Raw genomic sequence first — 26,056 nt, 5'->3', positions numbered from 1 at the left:
ATGGATAGCTATAGTCTCTTTCCCAGGGTAGTGGAGTCCAAAACTAGAGGGCATAGGTTTAAGGATACAAAGGACATTTATTATCACATACACCAATTGGTGCAGTGAAATTTGACTTGTCATTGCAGCACACAAATAAAGATAAGACACTACATTAAAGAATTTAACAATAAACATAAAAACATCCCCCCACAATGATTCCCATTGTGGGGGAAGGCATCAAAAGTCCAGTCCCGTCCCCTGTTCACCCATAGTCGGGCCTATTGAGGCATCTGCAGTCGCTGCTAAGGAAGCCAGATACTTAAGGCCCTCTCGCCGGATGATGAAGCTCTGGCGTCGGGTGAACACTCTCAGCGGCTCGGGCCGCGCTGGTCAGAGCTCCGACACTGGCGACCTTGGCGTGAGATCCCAGGCTCTACGGTGTTTAAAGCTCAGCGCCGCCCGCGGCTGGAAGCCCCACACACCGCAGCTCCGCGGTGTTGGAGTCGCCGGTCTCAGCCCTCCGGAGTCCACCGCACGGCGACCCGGATAAAGTATCGCCCGCTGCACGATGGTGCCTCAGCGCTGCGCCGCCACTGAAGCTGAAGTCCTGGCCGGTCCCAGCAGGAAACGCCGCTCCAGACTGTTGGTAGGCCGCGAGGAAGGGCCGAAAACACGGCTCGGAGAAAAGCCGCATCTCCGACCAGGTAGGGACTGAGAAAAATAATTTCCCCCCCCCCACATAAAAAGACTAGTATGCCTCCTTTAAAAAGAGAGGGCGAAAATTTAAAGGGAACAGAGGGGTAAGTTCCCCACAGAGGGCTGTGGGTTTATGGAGAGTTCTAGAAAGACAAGACAGTTTAAAAAAAAATCATAGAGAGTTACAGAGGTCTTCATTATAAAAAAGAAAACATTATTTTCAGTGACAAACTGTGCTTCAGTGGTTAAATGTTTTCTATAAAAAACAACTTAAAAAAGCTTTGCACATAAATTACTGAGTGTGCAAACTGACAAGATTAATAGAATATTTGTGACCTCAATGAACGAGTCATCTCCTTAACAATTGATATTAATGGGATAAGAAACAAAGAAATCAAAGAGAAGGAAGTGGTTTAGAATAAAATCAGTTGCAGAACGAGGAAGAACGAAGGAAAGGTTAATGAGGAACACTGAAAAGTTGGATATTTTTTTAATTAAAACAATCTCCAACTGGCATAATGTTTTTTTTTCTTCTGGAATGGCGATGCAATGTTTTTTGTGCTGAGAAATACCAGCTTTAATATCTTGCATGGGAAAGAAAAAACTCCAGGAATTTAAGGCAGTGCTGAAGAGAACAATGGAAGAGAGGCGCTGAGAATTTAAGTACCACAGAAAAGTGTGCCTTGTTATTCTTGGATCATCTCATCTAATAAACAGAAGCATGACAGAACACCTCATCATAAATGAATCCAAATCCATAAGGTCATAAGGGGTAGGAGTAGAATTAGGCCATTTCTAATTGTAGATTAATTGGCTTTAGTAAAAGCTGTAATTTTTTTTTGTAAACGCCGCCATTCAATCATGGCTGATCTATCTCCCTCCTAACCCCATTCTCATACCTTCTCCCCATAACCTCTGACACCTGTACTAATCAAGAATCTATCTATCCCCATCTTTAAAATATCCACTGACGGCCTCCACAGCCTATATGGCAAAGAATTCCACAGATTCACCATCCTCTGACTAAATAAATTTCTCCTCATCTCCTTCCCAAAAGAACATCCTTTAATTCTGAGGCTATGACCTCTAATCCTAGACTCTCCCACTAGTGGAAACATCCAATCCACATCCACTCTATTCAAGCCTTTCACTATTCTGTATGTTTCATAGAAACATAGAAATTAGGTGCAGGAGTAGGCCATTCGGCCCTTCGAGCCTGCACCGCCATTCAATATGATCATGGCTGATCATTCAACTCAGTATCCTGTACCTGCCTTCTCTCCATACCCTCTGATCCCTTTAGCCACAAGGGCCACATCTAACTCCCTCTTAAATATAGCCAATGAACTGGCCTCAACTACCCTCTGTGGCAGAGAGTTCCAGAGATTCACCACTCTCTGTGTGAAAAAGGTTTTTCTCATCTCGGTTTTAAAGGATTTCCCCCTTATCCTTAAGCTGTGACCCCTTGTCCTGGACTTCCCCAACATCGGGAACAATCTTCCTGCATCTAACCTGTCCAATCCCTTAAGAATTTTGTAAGTTTCTATAAGATCCCCTCTCAATCTCCTAAATTCTAGAGAGTATAAACCAAGTCTATCCAGTCTTTCTTCATAAGACAGTCCTGACATCCCAGGAATCAGTCTGGTGAACCTTCTCTGCACTCCCTCTATGGCAATAATGTCCTTCCTCAGATTTGGAGACCAAAACTGTACGCAATACTCCAGGTGTGGTCTCACCAAGACCCTGTACAACTGCAGTAGAACCACCCTGCTCCTATACTCAAATCCTTTTGCTATGAAAGCTAACATACCATTCGCTTTCTTCACTGCCTGCTGCACCTGCATGCCTACTTTCAATGACTGGTGTATCATGACACCCAGGTCTCGCTGCATCTCCCCTTTTCCTAATCGGCCACCAGTCTGCTTTCCTGTTTTTGCCACCAAAATGGATAACCTCACATTTATCCACATTATACTGCATCTGCCAAACATTTGCCCACTCACCCAGCCTATCCAAGTCACCTTGCAGTCTCCTAGCATCCTCCTCACAGCTAACACTGCCCCCCAGCTTAGTGTCATCCGCAAACCTGGAGATATTGCCTTCAATTCCCTCAATTCCCTCATCCCTCATTTCAATAAGGACCGCCCTCATTCTTCTAAACTCCAGCGAGTACAGGCTCAGTGTCGACAAATGTTCATCATAGGTTATTTCTCGGATCATTTTTGTAAATGATTCCCAAATCCGATTTGGGAAAGTCAATAGATGTCACTGATGCCCATAGTGCATGAAATAAAAACATGTGTCGAGAAGAGAACCAGAACCCATAACCATCTAACCAAGGCAACGGAACAGTTGCTGAACAAACAACCGACCAATGTAGTCCAGTGTCTCTGCTTTGCAAACAGCATGCACAGTGACTTCAGTTGATGCAAGAGCAAACGATAGTTTCAGTTGAAGAAATACATTAAAAAAATAATAAAGTTGATGATCTGCAAGACAATTGTGATAAATGTGCTTAAGCGGGAATGTGAGATGGAAACATTTTCTGAAGAGAAAAGGTCACCTACAATCTGTGATTTTATTTTGTGAAGATATTTGTTCTAAAAATAAAATAAAAGTCTTTGGGAGGCTATTCTATACAGTAAGGATTTTCCATTCCCAGTTAATAATAGCGTATCTCACCAAAAATCCTCTGAGCAGTTTAAGACATCTCCTGATGTTTGTGATGTAATTTTGCTTGTTCACTCCAACATGATGGATTAGCAATTTTAGAAATATATACAACCTGATTAAATCAAGAATGTCATCCACAAAGATGAAGGGTACATACAAAAATATTAATTCTCAGTACACAATTTTACTGATACTGATGGTACTAACTTCAAATTAGCTGATTTGGTTTGCCATAAAAGTACGTCAGAGATAGTGTCCCTGTTGAAAATCTTAAAGCTACAGAAGTTTTTTTTTTCATTTCTTATCTTCAACCAACCTCCTTTTTAAAGAAATAGAACAAAGTTCTCAATGGCTTTTATGGTTAGGAAAATATAGTTCAACGTTGTTTAACTTCACCAACCTACTTGCACAACTTAGTCAAAAATAATAATTTAGCATTACCATCCAATACTTACTCTGCTAAGCCAAGAATAGTCTCCCTTTTATACTGGCTATCTGTTGCAAATCGCTGCACATCCACACCTTTGCCAAGGCCTTGAAGTGTTTGAGCTTGTATAAAATCAGTTAATAATTCATTGTAATAATTAAGACAATGAATCAATGTCTGCAATTCTTCTGACCAACTGTTGTCTGCATTTTCAGTCACATGCTCCGTGACCATTTTGATCACCTCTTTGGGATCGGCCTGCAAAATTTCAGATGCATTGATATAGGTTTATAAATAATTATCATCCCCACTAACATGACATTGTTTCAACTATTTACTAAAAAAGTAGTGACTAATAGAATCATAAATTGTGTAATATATTATAGGGAAAATGTCTGCATGTACGATTACTTTTGTGGTGGCCTGTATTAAAATTACATGCACTTTGGACAATAACCAATCTTCAAAATCATTGTAGCCTGGCTTACAGTATATCCAACAGAAGTACCCTATTTTTTATGTTTAAAAATTATCAACATCAGAATCAAGGGTAAATGCTGAGCAAAAAAGAATTGTTAAGACTTGAAAATAAATCATTTTGCCCAAAGTATTCTGGAAAAATTCAACATTTAATACCTGTATTTGATTTTGGTCCTTAACAATAAAAATTAACATAAGGTGAACAACTGGAAATTATAATTAAACAAAGCTGTTATCAGAGTTATGGGCATTACACCAAATAAACAAAACAGTGCATGCTGGGCTCTGTATCTTTAATGACGTGTACTGCTTATAACAGTTCAGCATCACAAAGTCACAATTTAAGGAAGTAACCCTAGAAACTTATATAACGATGCCATGAGAACACTGCTAAGGCAACCTAGATGGTGTAGTGCCAGTAATATGTTTGTGGCTGCAGGAGTCAGTACTTTAGAAGCTATCCTAAGACACCACATGTATAAATTCATTTGCAGGATAAATGACTCTAAAAATGTGCATATTGTGGCCTTGACAAACATAAGGGTTAGCACTACACGCTACGAATCCCAGCTGTGGAGACACTGGTATCGTTGTCTCGCTGTAGGACATTGATCATCTTTTAATCTGGATTTTTAACTTAAGTATTGTGGTTTTAAAAAAATATATAAATTATGATGTTTTTATAAGTGATATACCATGATTTTATATGTATTTATGATATTTGATATGCCATGCATTTTTAATGTAATGTTGCCCCTTGTCTAGACCTTGAGTCCGTAATAAAGTTTATTATTATTATTATTATTATTATTATTATTATTATTATTATTATTATTATAAACTACTGCAATGTTTAGGAAGCAATTAGATAGGTACATGGATAGGACAGGTTTAGTGGGCTATGGGGTAAATGCAGGCCAGTGGGACTAGTGTAGATGGGACATGTTGGGTGGTGTTGGTAAATTGGGCTGAAGGACCTGTCTCCACACTGTATGAATGCATGACTAAATAATGGCTGATTACCAGTTGCTTTCCAAAGTTCCCCAGACTCTGGAATCGTTTCAATGGATTGGTAGGTAGGCAACAGAAAAATATATTTTTTTAAATAAAACAAACAGAAAACTGTGAACTGGTTAGCCCATCAGTGGGGACAGTGGCGGAAATGCTAGAGTTCATTACAATAAATGTAAGAGCAGGACACTGAGAAAGCAGTGATAGAATCAGACAAATCAACACAAATTTACCAAAGCCAACCATGGTTGAAAAATCAATTTGAATTTTTTTTGAATAGGTTCTTAACTGAATAGATGCAATGGATGTTAAATATTTAGACTTTCAGAAGATTTTAGATAAGGTTCCACTTAAGTGATCGGCATGCACAATTAAAATGCATGGCATAGTATGTGGTGACTTGGTGAACACAAAGAAAGTAAAGAGTAGAAATATCTTATTTTCTGAATGAAATCACTTCTAGGATCCCAGATATCATAATGTATAATTTGATATGGAAATTACATGCAATATGGTCAAGTTTGCAGATGTCATATAGCCAGGTATCAGAGTGAGCTCTGAGAAGATGCAAAGAAGTTCAGTGTGATTGAGGGAGCAGGGAAATGCATGAAGATGCAGTTTAATGTGGATAAATGGGAGGTTATCCCCTTTGTGGCAAAAACAATTAGGGAGGTTATTAACAGAATGATGATAGATTAGGAAAATGGGCGTTGCGGAGGCGATGTGCAAGAGACCAGAGCCTCTGTGCATCAGTCACAAAAAGTCAGTGCAGGTGAAGTTGAATTACATGGTATCTTGATTAAGTGCAGAAGCATGGAAGTTTGCTGCAATCTTACTGGGACACGGTAAGATCACACTTTGAGTATTTACAATTTTGGTCACTTAATCTAAAGAAAGACATTCTTGGTATGAGTGAGATAAATAAAAGCTTCACCAGACCGATTCCTGAAACACAATACTGACACAAAATTTTCGCCTGAGTTTATAAGAATAAGAAGGGATCTCATAGGAATGCATTAAATTGCAACATCACTAAACACACTGGATGCAGGAAGGATGTGCCTGAAGGCACAGGAGAACAGGAGCACGATTTCCAGTCAAGAGTTAAGGACCAAATAATGTGGGATTGAGATGATGAGATGAACCTTTGCTGAGACAGTGGTGAACCTTTGGAATTCTCTACCACATGAAGCAGTTGATGTCAAATCATTAAATATATTTAAAAGGGAATTCTTAGTTACACTTACTAGAGGTAAAGGATTAAGGAAGTTGGGAAAACGCAGGAGTAAGTTACTAAATTTGAATGAAAACCACGATCATAAGTAAGGACAGAACAGGCTTGAAGGGCCAAACAGCCCATTCCTATTTTCCATTCTTCAACGTATTTTATTTGAAATGAATAGGATGCTTACACATCAGTACAACATATTTCCAGACCATCTATACTGAAAAACAATATCTACTTGGAGTCATAAAATTATGCAACATGGAAGCAGGCTCTTTGGCCCACCTCATCCATGCTGAACAGGTTGGCATAATGTCTTTCAAACATCATAACTGTATTCACTTCTAGAGCTTCCTCTGGCATAAACAGGTTACTCGTTGAGTGAAAAAGTTGCTACTGAGGTGCCTCTTAAAGCCCTCGTCTCTCGGGGTGCCGGGGAGATGGCTGCCTGCCGGCAGTCGTTTGGACCTCAAGGGGTCCAAATGACAATAAAATGTATTGTATTGTATTGTATTGTATAGTCTGTTCGTTATTGTATTCTTTTTGCTATTTTTTAGTTTGTTAAAAGTTTTGTTTTAATGTTCTTCGGTTTGTTTTATGTGGGGGGAGGGGGGAGGTGATCGGGGGAAACTTTTCTTTCAGGTTCTTACCTTCCCGGAGATGTGATCAATTTTCGGATCACATTCTCTGGGCTCTGCGACCTTCCATCGATGGAGCTGGAAGCCTCCTCGGACTGACTTTGAGCCCTACCGCGGGGCACGGACTTAATATCGGAGCTGATCCCTTGCCTGGGATTGCTCCCACCGCGGAATCAACATCAAGGGCTCGCAGTCTCGGGTGAGGCCGAGTTGGGAGCTCCAACGTCGTGGAAGGTTCACCAGCCCCGACACAAGGTTCGATCGTCCAGCGCGGGGGAGTTGACGATCCTCCCGATGCAGGAGCAGATCGCCTCGATGCGGAGGGCCCAAACGCCGCCGGCTATGGGAGTCAAGATCATCCCATATACGAGGGCTCGAGGCCCATGACCGAGGAAAAAGTAAGGGAAGGACTTGAACTTTATTTCACCTTCCATCACAGTGGGAATGTGTAGGAGTCACTGTGGTAGATGTTCATGTTAAAATGTGTTTTTGAAGTGATCTGTTACTTTTAATTGTATGACTGACCTGGCCAATGAAATTCCTCATATGTTGCAAAACATAGTTGGCGAATAAAGTGTGATTCTGATTCTGATTCTGATAAGCTTATGCCCTCTTATTTTAAAACACTCTGCTTAAAAAACAATGTAAAAAATGTAATTTCTCCATCAAATAATTGATTGAGCCTTGATAAATATGAGATTTGGTAGCTCACCCAGAGAAAGAACCACCTACTGTGTCTAACAGTAAATTCCTGGGATCAATTTGAAATGAAGGCCTCTCGCCCTGCCACCCCTCCACCAAACTTGGAAATTTTCCATGGTTACCTGCACATTACTTGGTGGTTTAAGACAATGGATTTTAATCATTTGAATAATTATTTCTGAACACTAAGTCTGTTAGGGTGTTTAACAAAATCTTCTGGAAATCTCGGTACAATTGATTGATATGGAAAAGTCCAAACTAACAGATATGGATACGGTTAAAATGAGATTTATAAGGCTCTGTTTAACAACTCAGATAAAAATAGAAACTTTTGGATATTGTAACAGCAAATAAATCTTTTACACAAAATGCTCAATAATTCTACCTTTGAATCAGCTATCAAAACACCAATATTTAGAGCAGATCAAATTAATATTAATTCAACATGGGGCAATAAACAAGAAATTCAATGTTCTAATCAGAAATACATATTTTGGATATTCTTATATATCCTTTTGCATCCTCACTGATTTAGTTAATTACTTTTCTTTCTTATATTTCCAGGATGTCCCCAGTTGGAATGTAATCTCTCTCACCTTTGCCTACAACAAACAATATTCCAATTATACAATAACACCTCTTAAAACCACTGCGAATTACATAGAAAACCAAACCTTGTATACTGGACGACACTTGTCCTTAAAACATGGACTTAAACGGACATAGATCTGCAAAGCGTAATAGTAGCCAGCAAACTGGAGAGACAAAGCAGAATGAGGTTGCTTCTCAAAGCACTTCTTAGCATCCACGATCTATTGGAAATTAATAGAGGTAGCAATTAAAGTGGGAAAAAGAACACTCACAAGTCAAGCCACTTACAGCAGTAGTCACAAAAATCTAATAGGAACAGTTTTCAAAAGTACAGAAATTATTTTTTGATATCTGCAAATGAAATAATAGTACATTGCAAAATATACACTATGTGAAGGTAAATAAAAATGCTGGAGAAACTCAGCGGGTGAGACAGCATCTAAGGAGCGAAGGAATAGGTGACGTTTCGGGTCGAGACCCTTCAGACTCACACATACACTTTGTGAATATACATTCTAATAACATTCTTTCAAATTATGTCATTTTATAACCAATTTATCAAACAACTAAATTGCATGTGTTCCTGAAATTAATGGCAGCCCAGTATATTGGTTAAACACAACAAGTTAATCACTGACATAATGGAATGTAGTCCCTATTGTGAATGGAAGATGACCATTAAACTGCTTGAAAATTGTCTTTAGCATCAGGTGAAAATTACCATTTCTGTAAAAGTGTTCACCAAGTTTTACATATTGCCTATATTTTAATGCTATTATCTTTAGTTTATAATTATTACATTAGAAGCAGAAGGGGGCAAGCAGGGCCAGAACATTGCGGCAGGTCAAATGTGTTGAAATTCAGCGAACATTCATACTCCAGCTCAAGAAGCAATATGTTTAAATTGAATTACCAGAGCAATAACCCATTTTCAGATGAAGGTGAGGAAGCAGAACAACTTGATTTCCAATGTTTTGCAGGGAAAACTAGACTTTTACAGTATTGGTTCTTTGTGTACACATCAACACTATTTTAGATTATTTACTTAACTTCTGATCTAACACGTACCTAATAAATAAACCCAAATATCCTGTCAATTATGCTTGGTGGCCATGCTGTCGGAGAGACAGATTGGCTTTATGCGCTTATTATGTTGGTTTGTGAAAGAAAAAAAAGTCTGAGATTAGGAGATTGAGAGGGGATCTTATAGAAACTTACAAAATTCTTAAGGGGTTGGACAGGCTAGATGCAGGAAGATTGCTCCCGATGTTGGGGAAGTCCAGGACAAGGGGTCACAGCTTAAGGATAAGGGGGAAATCCTTTAAAACCGAGATGAGAAGAACTTTTTTCACACAGAGAGTGGTGAATCTCTGGAACTCCCTGCCACAGAGGGTAGTCGAGGCCAGTTCATTGGCTATATTTAAGAGGGAGTTAGATGTGGCCCTTGTGGCTAAGGGGATCAGAGGGTATGGAGAGAAGGCAGGTACGCGATACTGAGTTGGATGATCAGCCATGATCATATTGAATGGCGGTGCAGGCTCGAAGGGCCGAATGGCCTACTCCTGCACCTAATTTCTATGTTTCTATGACCCAAATGATGAACACAGAATTATGTGGGCAACGCTCTGCTGAGAACACTGGATTTTAAAAGGCTCCCTGGCTGACAAAATAATGCATTTGCAGCACATTAGTGAACATACTGTTAGGTGACACAAAATAACAAACAAGCTAACCAGATTACAATTTTGCTAACTCAGTCCTGATGCAATTCAAAAATGACATTAGCAATACACAGATGTACAGCTTACAGAGGCAATATTTTGTGAAGAAGTGGGACACCTAGTATGTTCATGATTCCTGAAAGAAGTAACATGGCAGCACATACTTAAAATCACACACATAATTACAAGTAAGCTGGAGAAAGAGAGAGTGTTTTGGGTTGGGACCCTTCTTCAAAACAGGATCATGGCTGATTGGTCTGCAACTTCAAATTCTCATTTCTGTTTATCCCAGTAACCTTTTACTCATTGGTTTATCAAAAATTAATCTACTTCGACTTTAAACATCCTTCCTTATAACCCAATTGAGGAATTTAATTTCCAAAGGCTCTACCCTCAGTGAGAGGGAGAAAAGCCAGTAGATCTTGTCTCATCTTTAAATGGGTGACCCCTCATTTTTAACCTTGAGTACCCTGATTGTAGGTTTCCCATATTAAACAAACTCTTTAAATATCATCCAAATCTATTTTCACTTCAAACTCCAGCAGATACAAACCCATCTTTTCCAATCGTTCATTTTCAGGCAATCCAACAATTCTATGTATTAGCTTAGTAACTTGTCCATTGAATAGCATCCAGTGGATGTACCTCCTTTCTTGCACAATAAAATACTGTACACATGTAGTTTCATCATTTATCTACACAATTGAAGCAAAACCTCCCGATTTTATATTCAATTCCTCTCGGAATAAAGAGTAACATCCTGCTAGTTTTCCTAGTTATCTACAGAATCTGCACTGTTGCCTTTTTGAATCATGCACTTGGGCACCCGGAGACCTCTGCATCACAGACTGCAATCTTTTATCATTTAGATAAATGTTTATTTTTCTTCCTCAAAAGAACAAATTCATATTTAACCACATTACCCACTCTCTTAACCTATCCATATCACTTTGAACTCTTAGGTCATATTATGCAGGACATCCATGGACTCTCCAGTATTAACATTGAACTCCAATAAATTGGTTAAACATGACTTCCTTTTCACAAAATTTGAGTTTGCCTGATTCCTCCGAATTGCTCTAATTGCCTTCCATAACAGAGCTTCCAACATTTTCCCAATGACAGATGTGCAGCTAATGCAATGTAATTATACATGATTTCAAGAATAATAAACATACTACTTTGCCCTTGTATTATACAAGATCACAACTTGGTTCCTCACGTCTGGCAACATTAAAGATATGGAAAGGATGTGGATGAAAGCCATACAATTAGTTCCCAGTTTGAAGCAATTTAGTTTGCAAGAGCTTAAAAGAGCTGGAATCATATAATTCAAAGAAGCATCACTAAATGATGATCTGAGTTATGCAAGACATGAATAAGGGCAAAAACTTGCAGTCAGTCCATGATTATAATTTGTTCCAATTAGTCAAGGGCCAGAGCATTAACTGTTTAGTTTTCCACAAATGCTGCCTAACGAAATAAATATTTCAAGCATCTTCTGGTTTTTTTTTGTCTGATTTCCAGGTTCTCCATTTTGTTTTCCTTTTAGATGTTCCAATTAGTTTATTCGGAAACAAAAGTCACAAGTTCAACAAGGCCAATTCTAGATCTGATGATATAATTTATTTTTGCAGAAACAGGGTTGTAATCTCATATTTGCTGAATGGCTCCTAGCAAAAGCTTCTCCTGTTCCTAGCTGGAGCACTGGTCATCTCAGAACGAATGCAGCAAGAATAATCTCCATTACGAGGTTTAATATTCCAAATAATATCTGAGTGGAAGGTCCAAATTATTCTTGGTGTGGAGCAAAACCTGTGGGTACTGGAAATTCAAAACTAAAACAGAAGTTTCTGAAAATATTAAGCAAGTCAAGCAGCATCACCTTGTCTTGTTCAAGAACAGGACTGGGGAGGAAACATGTTTTAAGTTGGAGAAGGGGAGAGTGGAGAGTGGAGAGAACTGAGGCAAAATGTGTGAAAAGGGTGTTGAAGTTGTCAAAATAACAACAATTTTAAAATCAGCAGCTGGAGAAAAAAAAAAGAGACAAAAAGGTACAACCACATAGTGGTATTATTAAGTCCCAAAGGTTACAACATATCAACAGATAGAAAAGGAGGAGATAATGTTCCTTGTGCTTACGTTGGAGTGTTGGAGCAATTAAGGAGGATCATGTTCGAGAAGACAGAAGTGTGATGAAGGATAAAAGTGATTGAAAACTTTCAGATTGCTTGAAAGTACACCTTTGTTCAGCCATCCAATCTAAGTGTGGGCTTCTCCAACCTTGAGACTACATTATGAGCAGAATAATAAATTGGAAGTGGAAATGAATTGATGTTTCACTTGGAAGAGCTGTGTGGGTCCCTGAATGGCTAGATTGGAAAAAGGTAAGAGTATGTAGGGCCGAGATGGCCTGTTTCCGTGCTGTAATTGTTATATGTTATATGTTATATATGTGTTGCACTTCCCTTTGCAATGCTAAAAGCAGAGGGGAGAAAATATTTTATGTGGAATCTTGCAGGAGGTGGAGGATTATTTGAATTGTTTGAAAGATACAGCATTTAAGCAGACCCTTTGGCCCACCAAGTTGACACTGATGATGGATCACCCATTAATATTATTTCCATGTTATTTCACTTCTGCATCCATTCCCTACACATTAGGGAAAATTTAGAGGCCAATTAACTTACAAACCATCACGTTTTTGTAACGTGGAAGAAAACACAGCACCTGCAGGAAGGCGAGGCCGTCACAGGGAGAATGTGCAAACTCCACACAGACAACACCATATGTCAGGATAAAAACCGTGTTCCTGGCACTGTGAAGCACCAGCGCTACTATAGTCAATGAAGAATGATCTGTTGAAAGTGGACCTTGATGAAGTTGAAAGTAAAATCAAGGGAAGGGGGTGAAAGCAAAAAGGTGGTAAAGACCCAATCTTCTCATTGGTCCTCTGTTAAATAATCAAATAAAATGTCATCCTAGTTTGCAAATCCCTTCACGACTTCACCTTGCCTTGCCTCTGCAGTCTGTCTCAGTGCCACAAACTTTGAGGATGCCTCAACTCATCAAATTCCAACAGCTTCATCACCCCAACTATTTCTATCTTCAGTGGCCAAACCCCAAATATATAGAATTTCCTTCCAAAATCTCTATTGCCTCTTTCAAGATGCTTCATTAAAGCATTAAACTCTTTGCAAGCTCTTGGTCATCTGCCCTATTAATTCTGTGTGAGATTCAGTTGAATTTTGGTTATTAGTAACAGTTTTTAAGGACTTTGATTACTTTTTATTATGTTTAAGTTACTATAAATAGAAAGGGTGAAAAAAATCTGTACCATTTCCCTCAGCTGGAGTAAAAAACATAGTTCATTAGGTCAAACCGTTGCATATGACCTTTGTATAATGAATTATTTTATAATGGATTCAATCCAACAAAATATACCAACGTGGGTCATTTGGTTAAAGCAAATGCTACACAGATGCTGATCAGGAAGGATATTTGCCAGAGTTGGAGAAAATGTTCAATTTGGGAAATAATTAGTTTTCCCCCTGAACCCCTCAAGGATATTGCAGAATAGCAAGTTATTCTTGCAGCTGAACTATATTCTGGAATACTCATTTAAAATTGCATGCCATGTTTCCAACTAAAACGTTCAGTACCCTACCTGAGGCAAGGCCAGAAGATACGCGAGAGCTAGGGTCATATCCTTTGGTAATGCATCACTGGCTAGTTGTAAAAGAACTGTAAAAACAAAAGAACGCAGGATTAAACACTTTCAAGAACAAATAATCTGAGAAAAAGGTCCTCAATTTCTTTATTTACATTTCTGCTCCAGCATTTACTATTTAAGAACTCTACTTACCCTCAGTACTTCAACAATGAAAACTCAAAGTAAACTTGTATTTCAACTATTTCATACTATAATTGTTCTAAATGAACAGCTTTTTCACAGTAAAGTTAATTTTATAGTGAACTAGACCAAGTAGGACCCGTTGGGTCCCGCCCCCTCAACGTGCGGTTGCAGGGGGAGGGGGCGGACTGCGGCGTCACACACCCACACAAACCACGCCCCCCCCCTCCCCACACACACTAACCACCCCCATTGATATTATATTAATATTATTCATTCACTCCTTTTACCCCATCCCCTGCCCTATTCATGTATAGCCCCCAACTCGCAGGCACGGCTAGAGAGGGAGGGGGTAGAGAGAATGAGGGACAGAGGCACAGAGAGGGACACAGGCACAGGGAGGGACACAGGGGCACACAGAGAGGGAGGGGGGGGGCGAGAGGGAGCGTGAGGAGGGCAGAGTGGGAGCAGGGGGGGCAGAGAGGGTAGGGGGGTTGAGTTTGAGGGGTGGGGGGGGGGGCGTCGTCACAGGGGAGGGCTGGTTCCCGAACGCAATAATCCCTCATTCCCGGCTGCAAAACGCACCCGTCCCCTACCCGTTGCCCCACAGGAGGCAGAGAGTGAACGTGAGGGAGGCAGAGAGGGAGGGGGGTAGAGTTTGAAGGGGGGGGGGCGCGTTGTCAGAGGGGAGGGCTGGTTCCCAAACCTTGCTCCCGGCTCCAGGCTCCACTCTATGATCTTTGGCAGGCAGGGCCCGAGAACAGGGGGAGAGCTCGTGGGGGGGTGACGTCACTCGCAGCACGAGCAAGAAGACAGCGTTATTTCAAATGTTTTTCGGTAACGACGGACAGGAGCCGAGATGGACCCGACAACTCTAATACAGGGCCCGACTTGCTCGTTCTTCACTCGCAGCGCCTGCCGCAGTCTTCAGCTATGATCTTCGGTGTTCAGTCGACGGGGCGACTTTCGAACAAAGGGGGGAGTAGGGAGGGGTGGGAGGTGATTCATTGTCACGTCATCAGCGAAACAAAACAAAAAAAAAGGTGTTTTGAATAGAAAGTTGGATTGGATTTGTGAACATTTTTATTAATTACTCAAGAAATAAAGCAGGACATAGAAACATAGAAAATAGGTGCAGGAGTAGGCCATTCGGCCCTTCGAGCCTGCACCGCCATTCAATATGATCATGGCTGATCATCCAACTCAGTATCCTGTACCTGCCTTCTCTCCATACCCTCTGATCCCTTTAGCCACAAGGGTCACATCTAACTCCCTCTTAAATATAGCCAATGAACTGGCCTCAACTACCTTCTGCGGGAGAGAATTCCAGAGATTCACCACTCTCTGTGTGAAAAAAGTTTTCCTCATCTCGGTCCTAAAAGATTTCCCCCTTATCCTTAAACTGTGACCCCTTGTTCTGGACTTCCCCAACATCGGGAACAATCTTCCTGCATCTAGCCTGTCCAACCAGGACATTTTCAGGTAAGCTGATTTTTGACTCCAGAGGGTAAATGTCTCCCTGAATATGTAAAAAATTTCCCGTTAGCGATTCGTTTCTTTGAGTAGATGTGATCAGACACAAACAAATAAATACACACACACACGCCCACATCCAAGATCAGAATTTTATAGTTACAAGGATATTATGCATTTTTAACCTTTTTTTCTAACTTTAAAATTGATTGGCACCAAATTAAGTTTAATGTTTAAGAAAGAACTGCAGATGGTAGACAAAAAATGCTGGAGAAAGGCAGCATCTATGGAAAGAAGGAATAGGCAATGTTTCGGGTCGAGACCCTTCTTCAGACTGATGTTGGGGGGGCGGAAAGAGAAAGGAAGTAGTAGGCGGAGATGGTAGGACTTGTGGGAGAACTGGGAAGAGGGAGAAAGCAAGGGCTATCTAAAATTAGAGAAGTCACCGTTCATACCACTGAGGTGCAAACTACCCAAGCGAAATATGAGGCGTTGTTCCTCCAATTTGCGCTGGGCCGCACTCTGGCAATGGAGGAGGCCTAAGACCGAAAGGTCAGATTGGGAATGGGAGGTGGAGTTGAAGAGCTGAGTAACCGGGTGATCAGGTTGGTTAACACTGACTGAGCGGAGGTGTTCAGCGAAGCGATCGCCAATCTTGCGCTTGGTCACGCTGACGTAGAGAAGTTGACACCTAGAACAGCGGATGCAGTAGATGAAGTTGGAAAATGTGCAGGTGAACCTCTGCCTCACCTGGAAAGACTGATTGGGTCCTTGGATGGAGTCGAGGGGGGAGGTATAGGGACAAGTGTTGCATTTCCTGCAGTTGCAGGGGAAAGTACCCGGGGAGGGGGTGGTTTGGGTGGGAAGGGACAAATTGTCCAGGGTGTTACGGAGGGAATGGTCTCTGCAGTAAGCAGAAAGGGGAGGAGATGGGAAGATGTGGTATCCCGTTGGACTGGCGATGTAGTCAGAGTAGACTTAAGGAACTGCAAATGCTGGAAACTGGTGTAGAACACAAAGCTCTAGAGTAACTCAGCAGGTTAGGCAGCATCTATAGAGTGTGGAAAGGCTGCGTCAGGACCAAGAAGCACTGAGTTTTAGCATAGTCATGTGTCTTTATTCTTGTTTTATCAGTGATGCAAATAGGAGCACAAGTTTTACACCGTACAGTTTTTCATTAAAATCTGAAATAATACAGAACATGCTGAGAAATTCAGCAGGTCTCTGAGCATATATGGATACAGTAACAGGTTAATCATTCAGGGTGAAAAAAAGGTGATAAAACTTAAAATGTTAATTTTTTCCCTCTCCAAAGATGCTGGCTGTTCACCTTATTTCTGTTTGAAGAGCTCTGCTCTGCGGAAAATCCTAAAGCATTCATTTTCAGAACACGCTTTTAGAGGCAAGGTATTTCTTACACACATAATAAAGCATTATCCAGCACAAGTTCTAAAACAAATCAATGATATGCCAATGAATGAAGCAGTATTAATAAACTGATAAACAACCTGAATTGTTTTTTTTTGGCTCTGGTCAGAGGAAGAATGCAAGGAGGCAGAACAGAACCCAGCATTTTTCTTTGAAATTCTGTGCAAACTAGATTAAACGCTGGATCTAACCTTTACACTGCTCAAAAATGAATACAAACTTCAAAAACTCAATCGCCACCAGCTTGTGTTATATTTCCATTTCTCACAACATAAAGAAATCTGAATTATGACAACTTTATGCATTAAATCACATAGTCGAGGAACTAGGATTAGATTTCCCCAAATCGTTTCACAGTACACTCAGCAGGTGTGTTCCCTCACCTTGTCAGCCTTGAATGGAATTAAATCTATGTCATTATAAGCACTTGGTGGTATTTTAAACCAACTGTGAAATCCATTTCTCAGGGATACAATATTTTTATGTAAGAACAATAAATTCTGAACAGTAAATGCTCATTTAGAGCTTGACCAAGCTATTATTTTCAACATTTATCAACATTTATTTGGCTACTTAGAACAGTATATATATATTTTAAAGAATTGAAGATCAAACTTAAATATTTGACTGTTCACAATTTTTTTAATTCTAATTACAAATCTGAAGTAGTAAAGATGTTAATCACTTTTGCAATATTCTTCCCAACAGATTTATGTGGCAACAAATTGATTCTGAAGTCAAACACAATTTATGAGGTCAACATTTTTCAGTACTACGATAGTTGATTTATTGAATATGGCATTGAAGTTTCAGGCACATCATATTCTCAACTATTGCCAAATCTACCATGATTAAAATTGTTGCAATCCCCACAGTTTCTTCTTAGAGATTCTAATGACGTTAATTCAAATACCAGAGGGAGAGCTTTAATGTGAGAGGGGCAAAGTTTAAAGGAGATGTTCAGGGCAAGTTTTTTTTACACAGAGGGTGGTGAGTGCCTGGAACATGCTGCTGGGGGTGGTGGTTGAAGGAGATATGTTAGTTGCATTTAAAATACATTTGGATAGGCATATGGATGTGCATGGAATGGAGGGATACGGACTATGTACAGATCGATAAGCGATGGTTTTGGAATCAAGTTTGGCACAGACATTGCGGGCAGAAGGACCAGTTCTTGTGCTGTACTGTTCTATGTAAATTACTCAATGTCCTTTCAATGCAATCATCAATATAGCAGGGGTAGAGATTGGGGATAAGGCCAGTGTACGCCTGGAACAGGGATTGTTCAACGTACCTTCGTCCATTCCCACCCAAACCATCCCCTCCCCAGCAACCTCCCCCCTCGAATCCATCCAAGGACCCAAACAGTCTTTCCAGATGAGGCAGAGGTTCACCTGCACCTCCTCCAACCTCATCTACTGCATCCTCTATTCCGGGTGTCAACTTCTCTACATCGGCGAGACCAAGCACAGGCTCGGCGATCGATTTGCTGAACACCTCCGCTCAGTCCGTCGTAACCAACCTGATCTCCCAGTTGTTCAGTACTTCAACTCCCCCTCCCATTCCCAATCTGACCTTTCTGTCCTGGGGCTCCTCCATTGTCAGAGTGAGACCCCCAGCACAAATCGGAGGAACAGCACCTCATATTTTGTTTGGGTAATTGACACCCCAGCGATATGAACATTGACTTCTCTAATTTCAGATAGCCCTTGCTTTCTCCCTCCTTCCCCTCCCCCTTCTCCTACGTCCTACTGTCTCCGCTCACTTTCTATCTTTATCCCGCCCCCCCTCCCCAGTCTGAAGAAAGGTCTCGACCCGAAACGTCACCCATTCCTTCTCTCCATAAATGCTGGCTCACCTGCTGAGTTACTCCAGCATTTTGTGTCTAACCTAGTGTAAAATATTTTCCTTTCAGTATTTGGTTTAGTGGAAGACACTATTCATTGAATAATTTACATAGAACAGTGCAGCACAAAAACTGGTCCTTCGGCCTGCTGTGTCTGTGCCAAACTTGATGCAAAGACCATCGCTTATAACCCATATCCCTCCATTCCATGCACATATATATGCCTATCCAAATGTCTTTTAAATGCCACTAACATATCTCCTTCAGCACTTTCAGTACATTTCATGGCATTCGTTACAGAATTGTACATGATATAAAACCTTTATCATTGAATGGTTTTGAGAATAATTTTACCTTCTGTGGCAGGAAAAAGATTTTCTCCTTCACTCTTGGTTTCAGATAATTTGCCAGCTCTCAGCAAAACCTCTGCAAAGTTCTCCAGAACATTGTACTGGTAACACCCATAGTTGACCTCGTTCTGTTAAAAAAAAAAAGTAGAATATTTAAAAACATATGTAAAATAAATCAAGAACTAAGCAACAAAGTTTGCTGCATGGTCCAAGAAGAAAGACTGCAGGTACAAAGTGCAGAGAATACTTATTGCTGAAGATGGAGACCTTTTTATTTTTTTATTTACATTGTTTTATTAATTGTTGGAGACAACAGAATACTTTCATGACTGGATGACATAACCGTGCTAAGTGATTCCATTCACACTTTCAATGTAATAACATTTGGTAAATACAATACGAGTAGTCCAAATGTCCTCTTTGAATATATATTATAATATAAATATATTGTAGAACAGTTATGTAGCTGTCTCACAGCATCAACTTAGATCAGGTTGGATCTGATTGGTTAGATCAGCAGGTTGGAAGGCTAGATCACATGGGATCGAAGGAGATATAGCTGAATAGATAGAAAGTTGGTTTCATGGAAGGAAGCAGAGGGTGATGGTAGAAGGTTGCTTCTCGGACTGGAGGTCTGTGCCTAGTGGTGTGACACAGGGTTCGGTGCTGGGCCCGTTACTGTTTGTCATCTATATCAATGATTTGGATGAGAACATATACGGCAAGATTAGCAACTTTGCAGATGATACAAAAGTGGGTAGTTTTGCAGATACTGAAGTTGGTTTTGAAAAATTACAGCAGGATCTTGATCAATTGACCAGGTGGGCTAAGGAATGGTTGATCGAATTGAATGCAGGAAAATATGAGGTGTTGCATTTTGGGAAGTCTAACATGGGCAGGACCTACACTGTGAATGGTAGGGCTCTGGGTAGTGTTGTAGAGCAGGGGGATCTAGGAGTACAGGTGCATATTTCGCTGAAGGTGTAGTCGCAGGTAGATCGGGTGGTCAAAAAGGTTTTTGGCACATTGGTCTTCATCAGCCAAAGTATTGAGTATAGAAGTTGTGAGGTCATGTTGCAGTTGTATACGACATTAGCGAGGCCACATTTAGAGTATTGTGTTCAGTTCTGAGCATCGTGTTATAGGAAAGATGTTGTGAAGCTGGAAAGGGTACCGAAAAGATTTACGAGGATGTTGCCAGGACTAGAGGGTCTGAGCTATAGGCAGAGGTTGAGTAGGCTGGGACTCTATTCCTTGGAGCGCAGGAGGATGAGGGGTGATCTTGTAGAGGTGTACAAGACTGTATCACTTTATGACTCTATGACCAGGGACTCGGGTTCAATCCTGATCTGATGTGCTATCTGCATGGAGTTTGCGCATTCTCCTTGTGTCCGCGTGGGTTTCATCCGGATGGTCCGGTTTCCTCCCACGTCCCAAACATGTGCGGGTTTGTAGGTTAATTATCCTCTGTAAAATGCTTTGTGGATGTAGAGCTTGGATACAAAAATGATATAACATAGAACCATTATCAGTGGGTCATTGATGGTTGGCGTGAACGCAGTGGGCTGTTGGGCTGTTTCCATGCTGTATCTTTCAATCAATATTGTAACGAACACACATTAAGATACAACAAATATTTATTAAATCACTTACAGCATAGGATCTGCAGTACGTTACAGCTCCGAGCTGCTACATCTACTGACTGGTGTATGCAAACTCATATTATAAAGCAGGTAGTAGGCGGAGCATGCTTGGCGAGCATGCAATAGCCAATCTACATCTCTTCTTGTAAAAATTAAGAAACACGGGCGGCTAAACAATATAAACGGAATGTTAAGAACATACTAGCAAAGTTATACAAAATCACCATATCTAACGGGTGGCCTACAAACCCGTCCGACCCTCGTGCAGTAGGAGACCGCCTCACCTCCTTTCGCGGGAGAAAAGACCATGGAGGGGAGTGGGAGAACAACTGGCGACCCGACAGGCACAGTGGGAGACGAAATAGGCGAGCCAGGCGCCAAACAGCGCCGGGAGACCGCGGTAGGAACAACGGTTGGAGGTGGGGAAATAGGGCCGACTGTGGGAGTGAGCACGAGGCGCGGGGCATCGGGATAGGGAGTCGCAGGGGACGGTTCCTTCACAGGAAGGATGTGTTGATGGTTGAGTCTGTAGACACCGTCCACTTCAACCAGATATGAACGTGGGTTCTTTGGCAGGCCCATGGATATGTCCCAGGCGTGCATGGCCCTTGTCGGTTTGCAAACGAACCACGTGTCCACGCGCAAGAGGTTGCTTGCTGGACTTGTCGAAAAGCCGCTTCTGCGTGTCACATTTGATTTGCAGTTGTTTCTGAACCGCAGGCGGGGACCGAACTTGTGGCTGCCACAGCTGCTGGGAGACAGGCAGGGGAGCACAGTTTTGGCGAGACATCAGTCGTTCGTGAGACATCAGTCGTTGGATCCCTAGTATAAGATCACATGCAATGTTCCGTAGATTGAGTAGGTCCAGGTATACGTCGGATTTGGCAAGGTATGATCGATCCATGAGTTGTTTTGCACTCCGAGCGGCGCGTTCAGTGAGTCCATTGGACAGCGGGAACTCGGGACTGCTGGTAACGTGTTGAAAGTCCCATCGTTTAGCAAAGTTTTTAAAGTTTTGGCTTGTGAACTGTCTGCCGTTGTCAGACTGAATATGAGCAGGAGCGCCATGCACGGAGAGGTGCCGTTGCAGCTTCTCAATCACTGCCTCTGAAGAAATGGTTTGCAGTAGGTCTATTTCGAACCAGCCCGAGTAAGAGTCAACAAGAACCAGGTAGTGTTTCCCGTGCCACTCAAAGATGTCGGTGGCTAACGAGGACCACGGGAGAGGAGGGACTGGTTGTGGCAGTAAGGGCTGTTTCTGCTAATGTGGCGTCAGGCTTTTGCAGAGTGCATGTTTCGCTTCTTTCGCGTATGTATTTGATCATACCGGGCCAGTAAAACATGCTTTGCGCCCTTTGGAGGGTTGCCTCCACGCCGGGGTGACCACTGTGGATGTCATTATAGTATTCGTCCCGGAGGGCGGCTGGAACCACTGCCTTGTGGCCCTTGATTATGATTCCATCCTGTAGCACTAGTTTGTGACGAACCAGGAAGTAGGAGCGTATTTCGAGCGGGGTGACTGCAGACTGCAATTGTAAAGTCTTATCAGCAGTCGTGTGTTCAGCTAGGCTGCTTAAACGATCAGTTGGCACAAACGAGACCTTCATGACCGAGAATTCGTCCTGTTCGGAGAGTTGTTGGTCGTTGGTTCTAGGCGAGGCTCTGCATAGCGTGTCTACTGTGTACGTGTATTTACCTTTCTTGTAGACAATGTTGAAATCAAATCGCTGCAGTTGCTTCATCATTCTCTGTAGTCGTGCTGGGGCAGCGTGGATCGGTTTGTTCAAAATGGTGACCAGCGGCTGGTGGTCAGTCTCGATTGTCAGGGCTTTACCAAAGATGAAATACTTGAATTTAATGCAGGCGAAAACCACTGCTAGCAGTTCCTTTTTCGATCTGGGCGTAGCGCTGTTCAGTGTCAGTTGAAATCGCCGTCCGTAGTGGCCTGCAGGCATGCTGCGCCTAACCCGTACTGGGACGCATCGCAGGTGAGCATTACCAGTAACTCCAGATCGAAATAGGAGAGTGTAGGTGCGCTAACCAGCTGCAGCTTGAGAGCGTCGAAGGCCATTTGGTGCTGCGGGTACCAGGTCCATGCCGCGTCCTTGTGTGTCAGTTCTCGCAGGGGGGCCGATATGTTGCTGAGGTAGGGAATACATTTTCCCAGGTAGTTAACCATACCGAGGAATCGTTGTAAACTCACAACATTAGTAGCAACCGGCAGTTCGTTGATAGCTGCAGTTTTCAGCGGATCTGGTCTGAGACCGTCGCTGGTAAAAACATGTCCGACGTAAGTGACTTCAGGAACTCGAAACCTGCCCTTTAGTGGATTGAGCTTAAGCTGAATGTCTTTGGCACGGTCAAGTACTCTCTTCAGATTAGCGTCATGTTCAGCCAAATCGCGACCATAGACGAGAATATTATCAACAATGATGGCGCATGAGTAATCTGCAAACAATTGTTCCATAGTGCGCTGGAAGACTTCGCTGGCGGAGTTGATGGCGAAAGGCATTCTTAGAAATTTAAAGCGGCCAAAGGGTGTACCGAACGTAGTGAGGTTGGACGAGTCTGGGTCTAGTGGAATCTGCCAAAATGAGCTTTTGGCATCCAGGACCGAGAATACTACTACGTTGCCAATCTGTGCAGCGACATCCTCTGTGGTTCGCATTGGGTAGTGTGGGCGCTTGATAGCAGTGTTAAGATATCTGGGGTTGATGCAGATATGGATCTCCTTATTGTTTTTCTTAGTTGCAACGACCATGGTGGAAACCCAGTCCGACGTATCAGTTACCTTAGCAATAACACCCATTGAGATCATGCGTTTGAGTTCAGCCTGTATTCTGTCACGCATGGCATGTGGGACACAATGTGGCGCTCGGACCACGAGAGTGAAGTTAGGATCAACAGTAATGCGATATTTGACAGGAAACTTGCCAACTTCATCATTAAACAGGTTGCTGTATTGGGAGAGTAGCTGCTGAGTGGGCTCATCAGTGAGGCAGAGTTTGTGGACAGCGCGTCCAAAGTAGACCAGGCCTAGATCGTGGTATGCAATGATACCGAGCAAAGTCTCTGAATTAGCTTTAACAATGTAAAACTGTAAGGTACGGGTCTGTTCATCTACAGTGCACTTTAAATCAGCTTTTCCGAGTGGGTGCAGAACCTCTCCCCCATAAGCCCGAAGCGTTGCAGAGGCCTTATCAATACGTTCAGCATGGCAAATGTTTTTGAACTCCCATAATGATATGACTTTTGTGCCAGTGTCCACCTTGGCAAGAAGAGGCCTGTTATTCACGAACATAGTTACTTCAGGGTCAAGTACCTTGTTAGACGAAGGGAGGAGGGAGTGGATGGCAGAACTGTTATCAACACTGTCTGAGAGCGAAGCGGGGGACGACAACTCAGGCACTTCGGAGTCAGTATCAGTGAACTCCTGCTGAAGCAGATGCAGGCTTGTACTTGAAGCATTAGGAGGTACACTGCATTGTGCAAAGTGGTTCAATTTCTTACAGAAATTGCAGGCTTTTCCGTAGGCAATGCAAAACTGACGACCCTTCGCATGAAAATAGTTACAATTCTGACCGAGCAGTAGACCCGGTAGGGGGTTTGCGAGAGGAGAAGTCTGTAAGATTAACGCTATGTTGCTGGCAGGGACTGAAAGGCACTGGGTCAGAGTGGGGAGACGTTATCTCGGAAATACGGCAAGCATGTTCTGCTTGGTCAAGGGTCAATTCAGTGTTTCAGAGAAGCTCAGCTCTCAGCTTGTTATCAAGCATTCCAACTACCAGCTTATCTCGTACTAACTCATCCGTTAAATCACGAAATCAACAGCGTGCAGCCATGTGCTTTAGGTAACTGATAAATTGTTCAATAGGCTCATCGACCTGCTGTAAACAAGCATAGAACTTGGTTCTTTCAATAAGATGGTTTGAAGGCATATTACACAGTTCTCTGCTTTCTTAGCAAAACCACAGGGTCGTCAATAGTTTCTGCCGGCACACGGACCTGGCCGTTGTCATCCAAAACAGCAGGAGCAAAAGTGAAGTTGTCGGCACGATTCATTTCCTCAGGTCCCGCAAGATTGAGCATAACAGATGCACGCACTTCTGGGGGTCATTCAGATGAACGATCCGAGCATAATGAGTGTAGTCAAGTTTGAAAAGACGCCATCATTCAGCAATGTCTGAATCAAAGATCAAAGGGCTCGGGCGGCGACACGAATTAGCCATAATGGAGATAGTAAAGACACAAACTAAACATAAACAGAGTGGGTAAGACTCGCTGTCTGACACCATGAAATGATGTGACCCGAACACACATTAAGATACAACACATATTTATTAAATTACTTCCAGCATAGGATCTGCAGTACATTACAGCTCCGAGCTGCTACATCTACTGACTGGCGTATGCGAACTCTGGATATTATAAAGCACGTACTAGGCGGAGCTACTACTAACAAACACTATGATTGGCTAGCATGCAATAGCCAATCTACAAATACTGTCAATGGACATTTGTTTACAGGGAAAATCTTTCACTGCTCCATTGAATTTCTCAACAAAAGATGGGAACGATGGATACTGTATTCCATTTCACAAGTATTGAGATATCAGAATTCATAGGCAGCACTTATATTGAATTGTTCTGAGAGTTTAGTAGCAACTCTTTCAAAGTTCAGAGTACCATTTGATTAAAAAAAGTTATATGTTGTTAAACCACAAGATAGATGATAACATGAATAAATGTGCACATCCATTATCTAAACTGACAACATGTTGTCCCACATGAAACATCTCACAGTTGATGCACTGTAAACAAGTTTGATCTTGTCTCAACACAGGAACTGAAAAAAGAGCTCAATCATTTTATCTGTCAATTGTAAACATTAACTGTGCTCCCTGCCCTACAGTAACAAGATATATTGGAGTATTAGCACCCTCTCCAAGCTAATTGAAGAGAACAGTGGTAATACAAACCCTGAGGATATTTCTTAAACAAACCCGACCATTCACACCGGCATGCAGCAATAATACAATACAATACAATTCAATTTATTGTCATTTGGACCCCTTGAGGTCCAAACGAAATGTCGTTTCTGCAGCCATACATTACAAACAAATAGACCCAAGACACAACATAATTTACATAAACATCCATCACATTGCTGTGATGGAAGGCCAAAAAAACGTATCTCTCCACTGCACTCTCCCCCCCGATGTCAGAGTCAAAGTCAAAGTCAAAGCCCCCGGCGGGCGATGGCGAATTGTCCCGCAGCCATTAAGCATTTACTATATGCACATGTGCTGCACCACAC

General features: G+C 41.9%; 1 protein-coding gene across 1 annotated transcript in view; it reads right to left on the bottom strand.

Annotated features, from left to right (window-relative positions):
• nbas (NBAS subunit of NRZ tethering complex) overlaps window positions 1–26,056 on the bottom strand; it is a 267,026-nt gene that overhangs the window by 87,279 nt on the left and 153,691 nt on the right. The window contains exons 38-41 of the mRNA XM_033021570.1: window positions 19,101–19,224; window positions 13,814–13,890; window positions 8,509–8,646; window positions 3,807–4,036 (exon numbers count right to left, since the gene is read on the bottom strand). Coding sequence (XP_032877461.1) covers window positions 3,807–4,036; window positions 8,509–8,646; window positions 13,814–13,890; window positions 19,101–19,224 — 569 coding nt within the window. The remainder of the gene's footprint in view (window positions 1–3,806; window positions 4,037–8,508; window positions 8,647–13,813; window positions 13,891–19,100; window positions 19,225–26,056) is intronic.

The sequence above is a fragment of the Amblyraja radiata genome, chromosome 5, assembly GCF_010909765.2.
Source record: "Amblyraja radiata isolate CabotCenter1 chromosome 5, sAmbRad1.1.pri, whole genome shotgun sequence".
In the NCBI taxonomy this organism is placed as follows: domain Eukaryota; kingdom Metazoa; phylum Chordata; class Chondrichthyes; order Rajiformes; family Rajidae; genus Amblyraja; species Amblyraja radiata.
The sequence above is the reverse complement of the archived record's forward strand: the minus strand, read 5'-3'. Positions and strand labels throughout refer to the sequence as shown.